This window comes from Orycteropus afer, unplaced genomic scaffold (genome assembly GCF_000298275.1).
Source record: "Orycteropus afer afer isolate SDZICR_OR568_19922 unplaced genomic scaffold, OryAfe1.0 scaffold00008, whole genome shotgun sequence".
Taxonomy (NCBI): Eukaryota; Metazoa; Chordata; class Mammalia; order Tubulidentata; family Orycteropodidae; genus Orycteropus; species Orycteropus afer.
In genome coordinates this window covers 15298232-15320371 of record NW_006921595.1, presented here as the reverse complement: position 1 = coordinate 15320371, position 22140 = coordinate 15298232, and the positions used below count along the sequence as shown (strand labels likewise).

The following is a 22140-nucleotide window of genomic DNA, read 5'->3' as shown; positions in this document are numbered from 1 at the left end:
ACCTTTACATGTGGTGGGTGTTAAGCAGGAAAATGTATAAATACATTTGTCTTAGTTTACTTGTGCTGCTATAACAAATACCACAAGAACAGAAAATTATTTTCTGACAGTTCTTGAGGCTAAAAGTCCAAATCAAGGTCTTAGCTGTGTTGACATCTTCCTTGTCAGTAGTCTTTTCTGGTTCTTGGTGATCCTTACATAGCATCTGTCATCTCCAGTATAGGCTTGATTCTGTCTAAAGAGAATTTTTGTAATTCAGAAACAATTAAGTTTGGACAGTCCCTATACTGGTGTGGCCTAATTAACATAATATTCACTTGAATTATGAAACATGATTACATTGCATTACATCCACAGGTGTAATAGTTAGAATTCAGACACGTATTTTGTTGTTGTTGTTATTGTTTGCTGTCGAGTCGGCCCCGACTCATAGCGACCCCTCCTTGGGTTTCCGAGGCAGTATCACTACGGAAGTAGGATTGCCCAACCTTCCTTCCGAGACATGTATTTTAGGAGGAGACAATTCAGTACATAATGCCAATTTGGGAGAGATTTGTTTCAACACCAGTAGGAAACAAAAATGAATCTTCTGGTTTATTTCTAATTAATTAGAAGATTATTTTATCAACATAAATTTTGAAAAGGTAAGATAGCCATCTTCTGAACATGTTAATAAAAATTTTGGAATAATATTGATAAATTAGATAGATTATATCAGAAAAATAATTAAAAGCACTTGATGTTGGAAGGGGATCAGGAGGGTGTTAGAAAGCTAGAAGACACCAACTTTGTTTACCCAACAGACTTTCAATCAAATATATGTGAGACTCTAGAAATAGAAAAGATAATAATTTTTAAGGGTTTTCACAGGTATCATTGCATTGATGTTCTTAATTTAATGGTAGGAGTTCTGAAAAAAGGTCCATGTGGTTGAATAAACATTGTTCTGACTACCCAAACTTTAGTCCATTGGGATGCTAACTTGGGCTTCTGAAGATTAATTTACTCCTAGCGTCCATGTGGTTCAAAGAGATTTTTTCATTAATATACCTGCCAATGTGTTTAGTTTGCATTATAAAAGTTGTTTAATGACTTGACTGGATTTTTCTTATTTCATACAGCATTGGGAATCACAGAGACCCTCCACAAATGGTTGATTATATGGGAAAATGAGTAGCAAGCAATACATAGTATTTTGACTTTGAAAGAATTTTTGTCTAATTGATTAAGTCTAAATGGCTCACTGACTTAGTGAAGAGGTATCTGTTGTATCATAGAGGGATCTTTATAAAATTGAGTGGTTTTGTTGCTGATTTTGTATGACAAGAGAATCTTTGAAGGGTACACTAAATTAATTTAACAGCTGTGTATCATGTTTCTCTTTGTCTAGATTTTAGTGCCAATTCTTTCTAATAAGAACAATCATAACTCCTGGTCCGGTTTTATTTCACAAGATATGGAATGTCACATAGAAGTCATGAAATATAAAATGCATATTTTTAGGGGCAAAATGTCTGGAAGAACTCTACTACCAATTCCCAGTATTGCAAGAAAACTTGACCTGGATCAGAATTATTCTGAGACCAAGTAGGTAACGATATGGTATGTAAACCTAACTTAAACCAGTTGCCATCGAGTCATTTCTGACTCACAGTGACTCCCTTTGTGCAGTGTAGAGCTGCACTCCATAGGCTTCTCAAGACAGTGACTTTTTGGAAGGAGATTGCTAGGTCTGTCTGTCTTCTGAGATGCCTCTAGCTGGATTCAAACCACCAACCTTTCATTTAGCAGTTGAGTGCTTAACCGTTAGTGTTACCCGGGGACCTCAGATATAGTATGTACAAGGTAATAAAATGGAGAGCCAGCATACTTAATATCACAGTCCCAGAAAATTGTTACTAGAATACATAATTGGAATAACTCATTATGTTTTTAAAATAATGTGTGGAAATACCATGTATTTTATTTCTTTCAAATCAAGCTTTTAAAAAGCAAACTGTATGAATTGCTATGATGTCAATAACAGTATTTCTTTAGTAAAATGGTTTTGAGGATATGACATGTTCTTTAACAATGGTTTTTTGATTTTAAAGACATGTCATTGACAATACCATATGGTCACAACTCAAATCAAGGCCATAAGAATAATAGATATCTGACTTAAAAGTGTTTATACAAAATAACTAATTTGTGGATATATAAAATGCCAACTAAAATCCAAGTCCTATCTTTCTTTGAATTAAATTATTAATCTTTGAATTATTTTATCAATCATTTCAGTGTTCGTAGGCTAGAGGCAAATGAAAGGATAATACTCCATGCGATTGAATCTGTGGTTATTAAATGGTCACATCAAATTCAAGAAATTGTTGAGAAAGATTCAGCACAGCCTTTGCTCAATGGTCTTCACTTGACTCCCCAAAGTGAGCTAGATTTCTGGAAGATGAGGAGAGAGAATCTATTATGCATTTATGATCAAGTAAGTAGATAGCCTTAAAAAGTGCTTCTAAATTGAATTAGCCATGTAAAGTGTGGAGGTTGGTTTCCAGAGCAGTGATTTCCAATGCCTTTTTGAGAATATTTTGATGGCATTTGAGATAATTAGAAACACTTTGCAACACTGGGAGAAGCGTGGTTCCCCTGGGAAACATTGACGATTGTAAGATTTAATTAATCTAGTTGATTTAATTGATTTGGGAAGGAGTAGGATCTTGCCTAGTGGAAAGATGCAGCTTTGGAATTGCTAACTTTACTTCCTATGCTGGGTCTTTCTATGTTGTTATTGTTGTATTAGGTGACATTGAATTGTCTCCGACTCTTAGCGACCCTATGTAAAGCAGAATGAAACACTGCCTGGTCCTGTGCTAGCCCTAAGAAACTTGCTACACCTGAGCCCATCGTTGTAGCCACTATGTCATTCCATCTTGTTGAGGGCCTTCCCCTTTTTTGTTGACCCTCCACTTTACCAAGCATGACATCCTTCTCCAGGGAATGGTCCTTTCTTACATCATGACCAAAGTAAGTGAGACGAGGTCTGGCCATTCTCACTTCCAAGGAGCATTTCAGCTGCACTTCTTCCAGGTTAGGGTGTTGCCATACAAATTGTTGTTGTTGTTGTTATGTGCTGTCGAGTTGGCCCCGACTCATAGCGACCCCTCCTTGGGTTTCTGAGGCAGTATCAAATTACTTATGTCAAAATAATACATTCATTCCTATGTCTCTTAGAGATTTTCTGAAAGCAGAGCAAACATTTTTATATGGTAAGTTAATCTTTTCCATATAAATATGCAAATTGGCTGTGTTTTTTTTGAAAACTCAAATTGAGGAAACTATAAATGCAAAATAATAGCTTAAGTAATATGATTTAATTTTTGAACTTGAAACCAGATATGTCTTTGAGTGTTACATACTGTATGTACTATGCACGAATGGAATGTAATTTAAATATTTTATTACAAAATACATTTATTTAACAATTAATCTAGCTTACATGTATTATTACTACTTTTTAATTTAGCTCCAAGCTTCTGTCGTCCTCAAAATGGTCAAGATCCTGAAGACTAAACAAAGCAGCTATTTTCCAACTTTGAAAGACATTTTCACAACTGTGGAAAATGGTGAGGCTCTTCTTCCTTGTCTTGGCATCGCTGTCCCTCATCATCTGACTCCTGCCGTCTTGACATCATCATTTACCTACCACCATTACTGCATTTCGGAAGGAAGGTTGGGCAATCTACTTCCTAGTGATACTGCCTCTGAAACCCACGGAGAGGTCGCTATGAGTTGGGTCTGACTTGACGGCACATAACAACAACAACAACATTACCGCATTTATGAAGTGATTGCACTTGGCTCTTTTGATGTTTCCTCTCACCTTTTGCACTTTATCCTCCAGCTATAAACTGTTTTTAGTTTATCTGCCTCCAGATTGAAATAGTTGTTGTTAATATTTATACATGCATACTTAAGTGTATATGTGTGTGTATATACATATATATGTAAGTATGTATGTGCATATATTTTAATATACATTACATAAAATTGGCCATTTTCACCATTTTTAAGTGTACACTTCACTGGCATTAGTTATTATATTCACAATGTTTTGTAACCATCACCACTGTTTACTTTTTAAAATTTTTTATTGTGATTTGGGTGCAAATTTAAAAACAGGTTGATTTTACTCTCAACAGTTCATGCACATTTAGTTTCACAACCTCGATTACAATCTCCAACCATAAAAACTCCTCTCATCCCCTCCCTGTGACTATCTCTTCCCTGTGCCCTTCTTATCTATGCGTTCCTGTGTGTCCAGCTGTCCCTCTATGTGAATGCTGCCATTCTGATGTCTCATGGTTGATTGATCTAAAGGATAACTCGGGACCAAAGGATAACCCGGGGCAATAGTCTCAGGGGTTCCACTAGTCTCTATCTGACCTGTATTTCTGGTCATTTTTGTGTATTTAATTTTGTTCCATATTTTCCTTCCCATTCTATCCAGGGTCTCTAATTTTGACCCCTTTCTGAGTGGTTGGCATTGGTAGCTGGGCACCATCTCGTTCTTCTGGTCTCAGAATTGTGAAGGTCAAGGTCCTCGTGGTCCATTATATCTGTAGACTGATTGTTCCAAAGGACTTTGATTTTCTTCATTCTTCTTTGCTCCAGAGGAGAGGAGACCAGTAGTTGGATCTTAGATGGCCACTCGAAAGCTTTTAAAACCCCAGTCAATACTCACCAAAGTAGGCTGTAGAACAAGGTTTTTATGTATGATGTTGTGTCAATTGAACATCATGTCCCCCAAGACTATGGTTCAGATTCTGCGGGCCCAGTGATTCTTTCCCTGAGGTCTTTGGTTGTCTCTGAGAAGCTACTCCTACCTTGTCCTCTGTTCTGTAATGTATGTGGTTACATTTGTAGCTTAGGTACATATGTAAGACTATCTTCAGCCAAATCTGTCCTTGATCTTGGGTATATTCCTGTTTGCCTACTCTACCTGATCTTCTTGATCTTCTCCTCTGTCTATGCATTTACCCATAGGCTAGTGTTTGGTGCCACTGGTAATGCAGTATTGTGCATGTAATAGTATTTGCCTCTGTTGTCTATATCTTTTGTGCATGTTTCTGTGTATGTCTTTTCCCCATTGTCACCATGCTGGTCACATACTGTTGCCATACCGCCCCTCTCCTCACCCAATTAAACATGTGACCCCCAACTAGTCAGGAATTTCTCCTCCTCTACTCTCCCATTCCATAATTTTATATAGCCAACAAAATTAATTTCTTTCCATGCATAAACCTTTGCTTCACTTTTCACAATAATGGACTCAAACAATATTTATCCTTCTGTGATTGACTAATTTTAATTAGCATAATGTGCACCAAATTCTTCCATGTTGTGAGGTGATTCATGGATTTTTCATTATTCATTAATGTTGCACAGTATCCATTGTGTGAATGTACTATAGTTTATCCATTCATCTGCTGATGGGCATTTAGGTTGTTTCCATCTCTTTGCTATAGTGAATTGTGCTGCAGTAAACATGGCTGTGCATATGTCTACTTGTGTCCTGGATCTCACTTCTTTAGCATGAATTCCTAGTAATGGAATTGCTGTATCAAATGGTATTTCTATTTTCAATTTTTTAGGAAACATCATACCGTTTTCCACGTTTTGCAGTCCCACCAGCAGTGTATGAGAGTTGCAATCTCTCCACACCCTCGCCAGAATTTATTTTCTGTCTTGTTTAATTTTCTGTTATGGTTGGAGTGAGATGATATCTCCTTGTTGTTTTGATTTGCATCTCTTTAATGGTTAATGATTGTGAGAGTTTCCTCATGTGTTTGTTTGATGGCTGTATATCTTCTATAGTGAAGTGCCTGTTCATGTCCTTTGCCCGTTTCTGAATTGTTTTGTTTGTCTTTTTGGTGTTGATGTTGAAGTTTTCTGTTAATTCTAGAGATAAGTCCTTTGTCTGATATGTCATAGCCAAATATTTCTTTCCCGATCTGTAGGTTCTCTTTTTACCCTTTTGGAGAAGTCTTTTGATACACATAAAAATTTAATTTTTAAAAGGTCCCAGTCATCTAGTTTCTCTTCCCCGCCTTGTGTATTTTGGTTTATGCTTGATAGTCTTATTTATGCCATGAATTAGGGCCTCTAGTTTTGCCCCTCTTTTATCTTTGATGAACTTTATGGTTTTGGGTTTTACATTTAAGTCTTTAATCCAACTTGAGTTTGCTTTTGTGTTTGGGGTGAGGTATGGGTCTTGTTTCATTTCTCTGCCAGTGGATATCCAATTTTGCCAGCACCATTTGTTAAAGAGGCCATCTGTCCCCTATTTAATGGGTTTTGGCCCTTTGTCAAAGATCAGCTGTCCATAGATGGATGGATCTATTTCTGTGTTCTCAATTCTGTTCCGTTGGTCTTTTTGTCTATCATTGTACCAATACCACACTGTTTTGACTACTGTGGCTGTGAAACAGGTTTTGAAATTGGAGAATATGGGACCTCTTACTTTATTTTTCTTCTTCAGCAGTGCTTTGCTTATCTGAGGTCTCCTTGCTTTCTATATGAAGTTAGTGATTGGTTTTCCCATGTTCTTAAAGAATGCTGATGGAATCTGAATCACATTGAATGTATAGATTGCTTTGGGTAGTATTGACATTTTCACAATACTTAATCTTCCTATCCATGAACATGGCATGTTCTTCCATTTATGGAGATCTCTCATGATTTCTTAGAGTAGTGTTTTGTAGTTTTCTTTGTATAGGTCTTTTGTGTCCCTGGTAAAATTTATTCTAAGTATTTTATCTTTTGGGTAGCTGTTGTAAATGGTACTATTTTCCTTACTTCCTTTTCAGCAGTCTCTTTATTGATATGAGGGAATCCAGCAGATTTTTGTATGTTGACCTTGTGTCTTGCCACTTTGCTGAACCATTTTTATTAGTTCCTTTTGGTTTTCTATATGTAGGATCATGTTATCTGCAAATAGTGATAGCTATACTTTTTCTTTGCCAATCTGGATGTCTTTTATTTCTCTTGTTTTATTGCCCTGGCTAGGACTTCTCATATAGTATTAAATATGAGTGGTGATAGAGGGCATCCTTATCTGGTTCCCATTTGCAAGGGGAATGCTTTGAGTCTTTCTCCACTGACAATAATGTTGGCTGTTGGTTTTGTATACATGCCCTGTATTATGTTGAGGATTTTTCCTTCTATTCCTATTTTGCTGAGAGTTTTGAACAGCATTGGGTATTGGATTTTATTGAATGCCTTTTCTGAATCAATTCATATAATCATAAGGTTCTTTTATTTATATGATGTATTACATTGATTATTGTTCTGATGTTGAACCATCCTGGCATACCTGGTGTGAATGCCACTTGGTCATGGTGTATTTGTGTTTTTGATACATTGTTGGAGTCCATTGATTAGGATTTGTTGAACATTTTTGCATCTATATTCATGAGGGATATTGGTCTGTAATTTTCCTTTTTAGTAGTGTCTTTACCTGGTTTTGGTATCGGCGTTATGCTTGCTTCATAAATGAATTTGGGATTATTCCATTATTTTCTATGTTCTGAAATAGTTTGAATAGTATAGGTGTCAGCTCTTCTCTGAACTTTTGGTAGAATTCTCCAGTGAAGCCATCTGGGCCATGACTTTTTTGTAGGGAGTTTTTTTGCTTTTTGTTTTTTTTAAAATGACCTGCTCAGTTTCTTCTTTTGTTGTGGTTCGTTCAAGTAGTCTGTCTCAGACTGGGTTAGTTTAGGTAGAGCTTGTGTTTCTAGAAATTTGTCCATCTCCTCTAGGTTCTCGAATCTGTTGGAGTACAGTTCTTCATAATACTTTTTTATCATTTTTATGTCATTTAGTTCTGTTGTGATGTTGCCCTTTCCATTTATTATTCATGTTATTTGCATCTTTTCTTTCTTTTCCCTTGTTAAATTTGCCAGTGGTTTGTTGATTTTGTTAATCTTCTCAGAGAACCAGCTTCTTGTCTTGTTGATTTTCTTTTTTTTTTTTTTTCCCTGCTTCATTTATTTCTGCTCTGATCTTTATTATTGCTTTCCTTCTGGATACTGTAGGTTTCTTTTGTTGCTCTTTTTCTAATTGTTGCAGATATTGAGTTAAAGTATTGATTTTAATTCTTCTTTTTTGATGTGTGCATTTATTGCTATGAATTGATCACTGAGTACTGCTTCACTGTGTCCCAAAGGTTTTGGTAAGCTTTATTTTCATTCTCATTTGTTTCTAAGAAATTTTTTATTTCACACTTTATTTCTTCTCTTACCCAGTGGTTTTTGAGAAGTATATTATTCAGTTTCCATGTATTTATTTGATTTTTTTCCTTGTTCTTTATATTATTGATTTCTAATTCAATAGTGATCTGAGAAGGTGCTTTATAGTGTTTCAATGTTTTTCAGTTTATTAAGGCTTGTTTTGTGGCCTAACAAAAATAGAATATTCTAGAGAATGATCCATGTGCACTGGAGAAGAATGTGTATTTTGCTTTTGTTGGGTGGAGTGTTCTGTATATGTCTATGAGGTCAAGTTGGTTGATTGGGTTGTTGAGTTTTTCTGTATCTTTGCTGAGTATTTTTTATAGTTCTTCTATCCTTCCTTGAAAGTGGTGTTAAAGTCTCCTGCTGCTATTGTAAAGTCTGTTTTTTCTTTCAATTCAGTTAATATTTGCATTATGTATTTTGGAGCTCTTTCATCACATGCACAGATATTTATTATAGTAATGTTCTCCTAGTCAATTAGTCCTTTTAACATTAAATAGTGCCATTCTTTGTCCCTTTTGCTGGTTTTCATCTTGAAGTCTATTTTATCAGAAATTAATATTGCCACTCCTGCTCTTGTTTGGTTGCCATTAGCTTGATATATTTTTTTGCACCCTTGATTTTTAATTTATTTTTGTTCTTGTGTCTAAGGTGGGTCTCATAGGCAGCATATTGATGGGTCTTTTTTTTTTTTTTTTCAATCTGATCTGCCACTCTCTGTCTCTTGACTGGTGCATTTAGTTCATTCACATTGAAGGTAATTAAAAACAAAACGAAATTCCAAAAACCAAATTCACTGCTGTTGAGTAAGTTCTAACTCATAGCAACCCCTCCTTGGGTTTCTGAAGTGGTGTCTCTATGGAAGTAGATTGCTCAGCCTTCCTTCTGCAGAGTGACTGGTGGGTTTGAACCACTTCTTCTTAGCAGTCAAATACCTTAGGCACTATACCACCAGAGCTTCTTGTTATTAGTGATAGATAGGAATTTATTGCTGTCATTTGATTGTGTTTTTTGTTGTGTTGCTGATGATTTCTTTGTTCCAAGTATTTTTCTGATCTGAGTTCATTTTGTTATCAGGTATTTTTTTTTCTGTTTTTCATTATTTGTGTTTACTAAGGCTCTTGGGATTTTCTTTCTTAGTTTACTTAGGGGGATTGTTAATTTTCTTTGTGGTTACCCTGAAGTAAATTCTTATCTCCCTAAGTTTGGAACAGTCTATTCTATGAAGACAATGTCCTGACTTCCTCTCCATTTGGAAGTTTTGTAATTAAAACTTTTATCCACTCTGTTTGCTTTGTTGTTGGCCTTGTTTGCTGATTGACTCTCCTGTTTCTGTATTTACATTTTTTTGTGAGTTTATTTTGAGAATATTTTTCTGGATTGGTTTCTAGGTGGTGGTGTCAAGTGACTTAATTTTAATTTGTTGTTCTCTGTTGTGGGTTTTCTATTGGAAGGATTCCCTTTAGCATTTCTTGTAGAGTTGGTCTGGTTTTTACAAATGCCCTTAATTTTTGTCTGGGAATGTCTTGATTTCATCTGCATATTTGAGGGACAGTTTGGCTGCATATATAATTATTGGTTGACCATTCTTTTCCTTCAAGGTTTTCTATATACCATCCCATTGCCTATTTGCCTGCATGGTTTCTTTTGAAAAATCAGAGCTTAGTTTTAACTGAAATGTTATTGTAGGTACATTTCATTTTTTTTTTCCTAGCTGGTCCCAAGATTCTTTCTTTGTCTTTGGTTTTGGAAAGTTTGATTATTACATGTCTTGGTGACTGTCTTGGAGTCTATCCTGTATGGGGTTCATTGAGATTCTTGGATGGATATCTTTTTCTCTTCCATGATATAGGAGAAATTTTCTGTTAGCAAGTCTTTGACAGTTTTTCTCAATGTTTTTTTTTTTTCCCTCCTCTTATTCTGGAATTCCAATCAGGCATATGCTATTTCTTGACGTGCCATCCCATATAACTCTAAGGTCTTCTTAATTTATCTTAAATATTTGTTCTGATTTTTCCACATACAAGCTGGCATCAAGGGATTTGTTTTGTAGCTGGGAAATGCATTCTTCAGCCAGTTCTACTCTTTTTGTCCTTCCAATGTATTATCTATCTCTATAATTTTAGTGTTCATCTTACAGATTCCTAACTGCTGTTCTTGTATGATTTCTAATTGTGAATATATTTTGTTATTTTGCTCTTTAATGATTTTCCTGAATTCTTCAAGGGTATTATCTGTCTTCTCATTGCTTCTATTTATGATTTCCTTGAGCTCTTGGAATGTCATACAGATAGAGATAGAGATGTAGATACATAGATCCATGTATCTATTTAAATATATGTATCTTTTGAATTCCTTATGAGATAGTTTTATTACTTGTTCTTCCTTGGGGAGACTTCTTAATTCTTTAGTTTGGACACCTGTTTCTACTATCTTGTGCTGTTTTTTTGTTTGATTTGAAGTTGTCTGTTGTTTCCCAGATATTTTGAAGTTGTTGTCTTTATTTGTTAGGTACTGATTTGTTTCACCCTAGTTTTATGTTTTACTGTATCTGGAAGTATAGAGCATGTGTACTTCTTTCATTGTTAACTAAGCTATACTGGGTACTTGCCAGCTTTCTCTGTGTTGGTGGAATCACTGGTGGGGATGTGGGTGAAGGTCTCTGTTCATCATAAAAAGGATCTGCAGTTGGCGCAAGAAGGTGTTGTCCACTGTCTGTCATTGATTCTGTGGTACAGGAGCTATTGGTGTTACTTGTCTATTGGGTGTGGGGTCGGTGTAGTAACTATGGCTGACTTGTGGAAGGTTAATATGTTCCTCCCATTGGATTAGATAGGGGGGAAAAAAAGCCAAGGAGAAGGAGAGATGCAAAGATACAACAGAAACAGATGACAAGAAATAGGGGAAAAGGAAAACAGATATAAGAAAAAGAGAGAAAATAAAGTGGGCAGGCAAGAGGGATGAAGATTTGGCAAAAATGAAAGAAGACAAGGAGGCAAAGGGGCAAGTGACCAAATAGGAAGGAAAATTAGGCAAGAGGTAAGTAGAAAAATGAAGGGGAGGATAAAGTATTTGAGGAAGGATCCCTCCAGTTATGTTTACCCAGCATTCCTGGCAGCTGGCCACTGTGGCAGAACCTGCTCACTCACCAGAGTACCCACATAGGAGAAAGGAGACTGGTGCAAGAAGTGACCTGCAGAGGGAGAAAGCCAAAGCCTGTTTTGTATATGTAGTGTGAGATAGTTCAGTCAGAGATGCAGGCGTGGAAGGACAGCCTCAGCCCCTGGCTCCATTTAGAGCAGTCTGCCGATGGTGGTGTTCAGCTGTCAATCAAAGCCCTGCAGTACAAACCTGCCAGCTGCCCCTAAGGCAGAAGGACTGCCCTCCTCTGCATGGATCCACAAGTCCTGGAATCCTAGGCCTCAGTTCTACTCTGTGCTGAAAAGGGTTGCTAAAAGTTGGACTTGAGCCCGCTGCCGTGGGTCCAATTTGGGGTTCTGTTTATTTGGACAGCATTTTTCACCTCTTCCCCTTACTCCTTTCCAGACTCTCTGGCAGCTTAAGCTACAGAAGGCCTGATCCATTTCCCAGTATGATCTTCGCCCCATCCACAGCTTTAGCTAATCGTGAAATTCCCTTATGTGACTATTCTGTGTCTTTAACACCTGTGGGTTCCGCGAAGCTTCCCCCCCCACTACCACCTCCTTCTCGACCTCCTTAGTATTTCTAATGACTTCTTTGGCTCAGCCAGCTGGGCAGGGTTTTTTTTTTTTTAAATCTTTCCCAGTTGCTTAACCTGCTGCCGTTCACTGTCTTCATTGGGGCTAATACTTTATCTTCTCATTAGCTGCTCCTATCTGCAGGATCATTATTTGTATCTTTTTTACTGAGTTTCTCAAAATCCTTCTTAAAAGAAGGAATTGTCGCATGGTCTGTTAGTAGGATGCCATCTTAACAACCTCCACCACTATTTATTTTCAAAACATTTTTGTTACTCCAAACAAAAACTCTGTACTCATTATGCAATAACTCCCTGTTCCTTTACTGCCCTCAGCCCCTGGTAACCACTCATCTCTTTTCTGTCTCTCTATATTTGCCTATTCTAGATCTTTCATACAAATGGAACCATATAGTATTTACCCTTTGAGCTTGAGCTGTTTCACTCAGCATGATGTTTTCAAAGTTCACCCATGTTGGAGCAAGTATCAGAACTCCATCTTCCCTATGGCTGAAGAATATTCCATGGTATGGATATGCCACATTTGGTTTATCCATTCCTGTGGGACATACTGGGTTATTTCTACCTATCGGCTCCAGACTGAAGTTTCAATTAGTCTGTTTGCATGGAGAGGGAGGCCTCAAGCTCATTGCCATCAAGTTGATTCTGACTCATGGTGACCCTCTTTGGGTTTCTGAGGCAGTAAATCTTTATGAAGTAGATAGCTCAGTCTTCTTTCCACGGGGTGGCTGGTGGGTTCAAACTGCTAACCTTCTGGTCAGTAGTCAAATGCCTTAGGCACTATGCCACCAGAGCTGCTTCCTTTGGTATTTAGCAGAGGATAAATGAAAACCCTGGATGGAGACTTTCTATTCAACTGTTGGACAGTGATTCATCTAGTTATTTACCAGTAGAATCTCTGGATGTGCTGGGCAACTGTTACCTATTTAGCTTATGAGAAATCAGAGCTGACGTTGAAGGTTTACCTGAAGATTAAACACATGAAGTGTAAGAGTTGTTAGTTTAATATTGAATAGGTAATGTAGGTTGTTGTTGTTGTCATATGCCATCAAATCAGATCTGACTCAAAGCGACCCCTCCTTGGGTTTCCAAGGCAGTATCACTACAGAAGTAGATTGCCCAACCTTCCTTCTGAGGAGTGGCTGGTGGGTTTGAACTGCCAACCTTCTGGTTAGCAGTCAAGTGCCTTAGGCACTGTGGTACCCACCACAGCTCCTAGGTAATGCATACACGGTGTTAAACACCAGAAATTATAAAAAGTATCCAGTGAAAAATCCCTTTCTCATTTTTGTCTCTTCCACTCCCAGCTTTGCAGTTTTACTGCATCTATAGGTAACAACCCTCCCTAACCTTAATTTCTGTTCAGGTTGCTTTATGCATATTTAGGCCAGTATGAATATAAAAAAGTCAAATCCAGTAAAAACTACTGAATCAGATATATACACTACACAAAGTACCAGGCACATAGCTGTTACCTGACCAAACTGTTTGCTGTTAAATTGATTTTGGCTCATGGTGACACCACGTGTCACAGAAGAAAACTGCTTCATAGGGTTTTCCTGACTTTAATCTTAATGGAAGCAGATCACTAGGCCTTTGATTTTCTGAAGTACTACTGGGTGGGTTCAAACTGTCATTTTTTGCTAGCAATTGAGCACAAACCATTTTCACTGCCTAAACCAAAAATCAAACTCCCTGCTGTCAAGTTGGATCTGACTTATAGTGACCCCTCCTTGGGTTTCCAAGGCACATGTCTATGGAAGTGGATTGCCCAGTCCTCCTTCTGAGGAGTGGCTGGTGGGTTTGAACCGCCAGCCTTCTGGTTAGCAGTCAAATGCCTTAGGCACTACACCACCAGAGCTCCCTTGCACTACCTAGGAACTACATAGTAGGCACACTGACCATAAATAGAAGCTCTTCGTATTTATTTTGTTCCTGTGATGAACATTTTCTGTGAATAAACCTGCTTGTAGGAGTGAATCCCAGGGGTTATTCAAGCCTAATGAGCATATGGCTTGGAACTCCAGAAATAAACATTTTCAGTAGGACAAATGGCCTAAACCCATTGTAAGGTAAGAGGTAGAAGGCTCATCTCAAACGCATACCTGAGAACCCTGTAAAATCACCAGATACGCTTATCACATTTTTAAGAGCACTTAACTATTAAACCATAAAAACAAACCTACTGCCTTCAAGTCGATTCTACTCACAGCAACCTTATAGGACAGCGTAGAACTGCCCCCAAAGGTTTTCAAGTTTGTCAGTTTTTACAGAAGCAGACTGCCTCATCTTTCTCTTGCAGAATGGCTGGTGGATTTCAACCACCAATCTTCAGATTAACAGTCCAATGCTTTAACCACTATACCACCAGAGCTCCTTATTTAACTTTTAGGTGTATTCATTTAATTTTGAAGTTAACATTGATGAAAATGCACTAATTTCAAACAAACATCTTAGGCAAAAATAGTTCCTGGACCCTCTTTTTCTTCGCAGGGTTTTATTTTTAGGCTGAGAGATTAATTGGTTATACATCAGTAATGTGGGTGGGGCCATGGTTGACTCCTGGTGATAGCCTGAAATAAGATTCTTTAGGGAAAACACCAGAAAATAAGAATTCACTTAACTTCATTCCCTACCTTCGTCAATAAAATCCGTTCTAAGTTAATCAAGGGTATTTGTCACCTCAAGACCTAGAACTTTGATGTAGGGTCTGACTGGGGGTCCATTTAGGGTACACAAAAAGAACAGGCTTTAGTTAAGAGAAATTTGGGTTAGATTAAGCAGTAATTAATGATACTTAAATGTTTAAACTTTTTCATTGTATCTATAGTTTTAAAAAGTGTTTTTTTTTTTTTACTTTTACATGCTTAATTTGATGTAAATTCACATAACATATAATTAAGCATTTTAAAGTACATAATTTACTTATTTAACCCAATCACAATGTTTTGTAACTATACCTCTTTCTCAATATTTTCCCCAAATATTTTTATCACCTGTGCTTAACATTAAATTAAGTCCTTATAAACAACATAATAAAAATTTTTCCAGTCACTATATAAACTACTCTCCTAGGAAGCTGGAATGAAACATGAACCAATTAAATGGTGCTAGTGCCACTCCTCAGAAGAAAGGTTGGGCAATCTACTTCCGTAGTGATAGTTGTTGTTGTTGTTGTTACGTGCCTTCGAGTCGGCCCCGACTCATAGCGACCCCTCCTTGGGTTTCCGAGGCAGTATCACTACGGACGTAGGATTGCCCAACCTTCCTTCCGAGGAGTGGCTGGTGGGTTTGAACCGCCAGCCATCTGGTTAGCAGGCAAGTGACTTAGCCACTATGCTACCAGAGCTCCCTCGGAAACCCAAGGAGGGGTCACTCTGAGTTGGGCCCAACTCGACAACACAGAGCAAGCAGCAACAACAGTGCTAAGTACCTAAAGAGCTCTGGTGGCGTAGTGCCTAAGGCATTTGACTGCTAACCAGAAGGCTGGCAATTCAAACCCACCAGCAACTCTGTGGAAGGAAGACTGGGCAATCTACCTTCATAAAGATCCTACTGCCTTGGAAACCCAAGGAGGGGAGGGGTCGCTATGAGTCAGAATTGACTTGATGGCTGTGAGTTGGTTTGGTTAGTGCTGAGGACTTAAAATTCTAGTGATGAAGCTTATAGTCTAAACCATAAAGTGACAGAGTTCATGGAGGTATTTCATTTCCACAATTTCCATGGGGTTCAGTGAATTTCTTTAGACTCTAAGATATTTTCCCACTGGGTGTTTGGTCACAATATCTTATAATCACTCAATTGAGTGACTACACCAGTAACTCATTTGACTATCGAGTAACTATATCAGTACTCTTCTGAATTCCTACCTGTCAGTTTGTTGTATTGAGGTGGCTTGCATGTTGCTATGATGCTGGAAACTATGCCACTGGTATTTCACATACCAGCAGGGTCACCCATGGTGAACAAGTTTCAGTGGCGCTTCCAAACCAATTAGAGGAAAAGCCTAGCAATCTACTTCTAAAAATTAGTCAGTGAAAACCTAATGGATCACAATAGAATATTGTCTGATAGAGTGCTGGACGATGAGGTTGGAAGGCACTCAAGACATACTGTGGCTATGATAATGCACTTGAGCGTGCCAAGGAACATGAAGATGGCGCAAGATCAGGAACGTTTGTTCTGTCGTACTTGGGGTCACTAGGAGTTGGAGTGGACTTGACGATAACCGATAATCTTCCAGATGTATGAATTACAGATGAACAGTCTTACAAGCTGATCATAGGTACACTGTGATAAGTCATATAAAAAGAAACATGGCAGCATTTAAGTTCAGGAATTCTCTGCTTTCTGGAAGTTTACCTTAGGCCTTTTTGCTTTTATTAAAAAAAGACTTACATTAGTACCTGTTTTCACTAACTGAAAAAAATCCGGAGAGGATTTTTGCTTTTACCAACAATGTGTAAAGTGAAGCTAGTGCAGCGTTTATTTTGCAGCAAGCTGTTAAAGAGGCGGCGAGCACCCTGAGCACTAACAGTGGTGTGGGCCAACTCCTTCCCAGGAACTGCACTCAGTATTTCAGCATCACACTGCCTGCATAGCTTTGAACTGTCTCTGAACGCCTTAAGTTAGTGTCACATTAGGTTTTATGAGTTATTTGGAATGATTTGGCAGGTTATTTTTAGGGGTTGGGAATGCTCACAAATTATTTCCATATAAATGAATGGCAATTTCTTCTTTGCTTTATGCCATTTTGACTTACAAAAGGTTTCATGGGAACCTCTTTTTGTGGTGGGGAAAACCTATAAAGACGTGTTGTGTTACATTGTTTTCTTGTAAAGTAAGATGCATCGTGTTCACTGTGGTTCTCTTTCCTTTCAGCTCTCCTGGAAGCCCAGGACGTAGAGCTTTACCTGAGACCACTGAGGAGACACATTCAGTGTCTCCAGGAGTCGGAATTCCTACAGACGCGCGTATTAATCGCTCCACTGTTTCATACCATCTGTCTCATCTGGAGTCATTCCAAGTTTTATAATACCCCTGCTCGGATTATAGTTTTATTGAAAGAATTTTGCAATCTCTTCATTAACCAGGTATGTTGCATTAAAAAATAGGAACAGTAGCAATCATTGTTTCATGGTAGGTTTTATTAAACCGGTGATGAACAAATAATCCTAGTATACATACAGAACATCGTTTTCCCTTTTTAGGAAAACTTTTATGGGAACAAAGGTGAGATGACTTTTTTAAGCCAACTGGCAAGGTAAGGGAACTCTAGAAATATATATATAGAGAGATAGAGCAGTGAAATTGTATGGAAAGAATATGTCTTGAAAATATTGTGATTCCTGGTCAGTCCTTAAAAATCTTTTATTTTTGTTTCTCTAGCCGCTCATCTCATTTAACTTGCATTTTTTTTTTTTTAAAGTCAACTGCCTCCCCCTCCTTCCACATTTTTTCTAAGTGAACTCTCATTCTTTTTGTGTCTGTAATATTGAAGATTATTGTATAATTTCGGAGCAAAAAAAAAAAACACTTGGAATCCCATTCGTTACCCAGTTGTTTTTAATTAGAGGTATGTATCTGAGTTGCCTAAGGAGTTTTTGTAAAACAAATGCAGCTTAGACCAATTGGATCAGATCATGTGAACTGAAGCTCCTCTAGCTGCAACTGACAGACTAAAATTAAACAGGTTTGAGAGGGAGAGGGAGAAAAAGTGGGAGAGAGAGAACATGAGTGTGTGTATGTGTGTGAGAATGAGACAGTATGTGTCAGATACAGTAAGAGTGAAAGTGAGAGAGTGTGTATGAGAAAGAGTACGAGTGAGGGAATGAGGGTGCATGTATGAGACAGAAAAAGAGTGTGTGTGAGAAGAAGGGTGAGTGTGTGTGTGTGTGCGTGTGAGAGTGTGTGAGAGAGTAAGAGACTGAGAGTGACTGTGTGTGTGTGTGTATGTGAGGCAAAGTTTTATTTAATGTCAATTTCCTAATGAGATTTAAAAAAAATCACCAACAAAACGTGTATAAATTTAATAGGAAATATATTTTAATATATTTGGGAATATACTCACTGTAAATTTCCCAAAATATATTTGTCAATAGATACGTTTAATAAACCAAGTAAAACACCCAATGCAGTGTCTGACACTTAAAGAAGCTCAATAAAATTAGTTGCTTCTTTTCCTCTTGTCCAAACTATTGCAACTATAGATATGATATAACAACAGGTAAATCCCCTCACTGTCCTTTTATCACTGTCTCCTCTGACTTCATCTTATTTGTGTTCTTTTTTGTTTTGCTTTGTTTAAACTTATTTTTTGCACTGTTGGAACTAAGAATACTGGGCCCTAATGGCTTGGACCTCCATGTGCAAGAGCACAATGCCTCTTGCATAATCAAGAACTAGAACCACTGCTTTTCTCAGATCCCTTTAGGGCTCCTCATCTCACTCTGAGAATAATCAAAACCATTCCACTGAAAAGCTCAATTCGTTTATTAACCTCAGAATTGGCCATTCATTGGTGTAGGTGGCTTGGAGTCTTGGTTACCTATAAACCTGTAAACCTGTTATTCTCGACCCCTAGTCTGAGTTAACAGCCAGAGTTTGCCAAGCTCTGGAGGAAATAATGTAGCTTCTCTTGTTCCTTAGTTACTGTTGTGGGCTTCTGTCCAAAATCTGTTGACCTGGTTTCCTTGATTCTTCAAGTGGCAGATAGTGAACTTTGTAGTCAATCTGTTCCAATAGTTTAGGAATCCAAAATCAGCAATGAGCCACCTTTTGTTCTTGGGTTCTCTGAAGAGCTGAACTGAGAAGTCCCTTCCTCCTGCATTGTTTATCACCTAATTTTATTTTTTCTACTTATTTTACAAGCATTATTTAACTCTTGTATGGTGCCTACTATGTGCCAGGTACTTTTTAAAATACTTTACAAAAGTTTACTAGTTTAATCCTTGTAGCAACACTATGGCATAGGTATAATTAATGGCTTCATTTTATGATAAGAAAATTGAAGGACAGAGACAATAAGTAACTTTCCCTACATTACCCAGCTAGTAAGTGACAGAGGTTCTTAACCACTATGATGTGCTCTGTATTTTAAAAGAACATTTATTATTTCTAATTACAGCATAACACATGGTATTCTCATGATGACTGTAAATTTCTCATAGCATAAAATTTATCAAAATGGAAATAGTCCTGCAGTTCTCTCACCCTAAAATTAAGTGTTTATTTTATTTTATTTTATTTTTCTTCCCTGCAAATGTATGCATTCTTGTGACATTTTATCAAACATATAATTTTTTTTTTCCTGGCTTCTTCAAAAGTGATTTTTATTATTAGACATTTTGGTTGTTTCCAGCCTCCTCCTATTATAAACACATGTGCAGGAAACAGCTTACAAAAATTTTGTTTTGCTTAACTTAGATGACTTGCTACATGTGAATTCCTGATATTAAACAAAGGGTATGCTCTTTTCATGACTCTTGGGCACTGTTTAGTATTAACCAATTGTTTTCTAAAAGGCTCTATTAATTACAGTGCTATTATCAATGTATAAGAAGTTTTACTGTAACTCACTAGCTTTGAGCATTACCATTTTAAAATATTTTGGATGATTCATTGAATATCTGATAATATTATTGTTTCTTAATTTATACTTGCATCATTTGTGTGATTACACGTTTTCTGTGTTTTTATACCTGTATTTCCTCATGTAGCTTTTCATGAACTTTGCTTCCATTAATCTATTGATCTATGTTTTAATGAAACATCTGAATCTTTCCTGTGTTATGTATCAGAGACCCTAAGCTAGCATTCTGTCATATGTGTTTGACCTGGAGACGAATGCCATGTTCTTCTTTTTTTTTTTTGCACAATATTTTGAAAATGAAAAAAAAAAAAGTTGCCAATATTTAAATTGGAAAGGCGTCACTAAAATTTCACAGTTCTAGCTACCGCTGAAAAGGTAGAGGCCTCACAACACTGACTTTGCCATCCTCATTGGCACAGCCCATTGATAAGAGTTTCAGAGTTCATTCTGAGGGTCAGGTGGTGTCCAGGTGACCGTGGTCTCCACTGTTGGCTGTCTCTGATCTGCTTCCAGGCATGAGTAATAGTCAGAAACCCTTTGTTACTTTTGTAGCAAATGTCTTTCTCCTCACTTGTTTTCTAACACTAACCATCAATGCAAGGAGCCATGGTGGTGCAATGTAAAGTGCTTAGCTGCCAACTGACAGGTTGGCAGTTCAGATCCACCCAGTGGCTCCTCAGGAGATTAACATGGTGATCTGCTTCTGTAAAGATTACAGCCTAGAAGACACTCTGGTGCAGTTCTTCTCTGTTACATGGGGTCATTACGAATCAAAATCAACTTGACAGCACCTAATAACCACCATCACCATTACAAGCCATTTAAAAAGGCATCATCTGACCACATCTGATGGCAACACAACATGCTTGTCTATTTTTTCTGGCAACCTGACTCTACTTCTTGGTCACTGAGTTCCCATCACCACTCTTGGTCCACCATCCTACCTTTCTGTGACTTGGTATCACCACTGTGAATATTGTCATCTGCCAGGTCCCAAGTGAGGAAGTGTTTAAGTCTGAGAGGTTGAGTATGGAGAAGCGATGTCAGGGGTTGAGAAAAAGTAAGACTTTGTGAAAGATATGAAAAATAGAAAAGAAAATGAAGCTGGAAGACAGGCAATAAACCAGCATAATATCACTGCCATGGATATGGCCTGTCTACCCCCACCTAATAAATTGGTTAGCTGTATTTTAATTTTAAAGTTCCCTGGGAGACACAAATGGTTTGCTCTAGACTACTAAACTAAAGGTTGAAGGTTTGAATCCACCCAGTGGCACTGTGGAAGAAAGAATGTTTCCATAAAAATTACAGCCAAGAAAGCTCTATGGAGGACTTTTGCTCTGTAACACATCAGATTGCCACGAATCAGAATTAACTTGATGGCAATGGATTTGATTTTGTTTCTTATTTTTAATTTATAAGTCTCTGAAATAGGACCAATTCTTAAAAAGTCCAGTGGCTCTTTCATGTCTGTGCAGATACCACTAAATGTGAAATAATAGAGCTGGCGTGTTTGCGTATGTTCCGGACAGAGAATTAAGAGCTAAAGAGCTAATAGGGATCTCTTAATTATCTCCCTAGTTTTGCAGATAAAGAAGCTGACACCCAGTGAGATGACTTAGCTGAAGTCCCTAAAGCAGACAGTGGCTCCTAATTGGGTCACAATCAGATCTCCTGCTTCCTGCTGATGAGTTTCCCCTCATAGACCCTGCTGCCCAGGAAAAGGACATAGATTGAGTTTTCTAATATAAGATACAGAGTACTCCAGTCTTGCTTCATGATGTCCTTCCTATTCAACCATGGGTTGTATGAACAGAAAGTTAATTGCATTGACTAAAACAGGGTTGGTCATGATCAGCTCATTTATGTGACAGTCAGCTGAGAGGCACACGAATGAATATAAGAATGGGATTCCCAAGGGAGGTTACTTCAGATGTAGGTAACTAGGTAACGGGGCTGCTGAAACAGAGACAACAGTTGAGTCTGTCTCCGTAGGCTTTTCAGTTTCCTAAAAAGGAACATTTATTATGAAGAATACATACAGATATACATATATGGAGTCCCTAACCCACACCAAAGTATAAACCATTTAAAAACTCAAACTGCTGAAATATTGATTACTGGTAGTACTTGTCCCTGTTCCATGTGTACTGTTAGTAACTTTCACGAAGAGGTTAATTTTCCTTCCAGCCTGAGTGAGAAATAAGAGCATAGATTGAAAATCTAACGCCAGAACTTGAGTGATTCTAATCAATAGACTATTTAGACACTAAATGCTTTTCTTATTACTTTATAAATTCATGACATAGAGTGTATGTTATTGTTGTTAAGTGCTGTCAAGTCGTTTCCGACTCATAACGACCCCATGCACAGCAGAACGAAACACTGCCCAATCCCACACAAGCCCCACAATCCCTGTTATACTTGAGCCCATCATCGCAGCCACCGTGTCAGTCCATCTCGTTGAAGGCCTCCCCCTCTTTCGTCGACCCTCCACCCTACCAAGCATGACATCCTTCTCCAGG

The 22140-nt window shown here is 37.7% G+C and overlaps 1 protein-coding gene across 1 annotated transcript in view; it reads left to right on the top strand.

The window, feature by feature from the left end:
- The window catches only part of DNAH11 (dynein axonemal heavy chain 11), a 455361-nt gene that overhangs the window by 20796 nt on the left and 412425 nt on the right, over positions 1 to 22140 (top strand). The window contains 4 exon segments of the mRNA XM_007946592.1: positions 1391 to 1587; positions 2290 to 2479; positions 3518 to 3617; positions 16906 to 17117. Coding sequence (XP_007944783.1) covers positions 1391 to 1587; positions 2290 to 2479; positions 3518 to 3617; positions 16906 to 17117 — 699 coding nt within the window.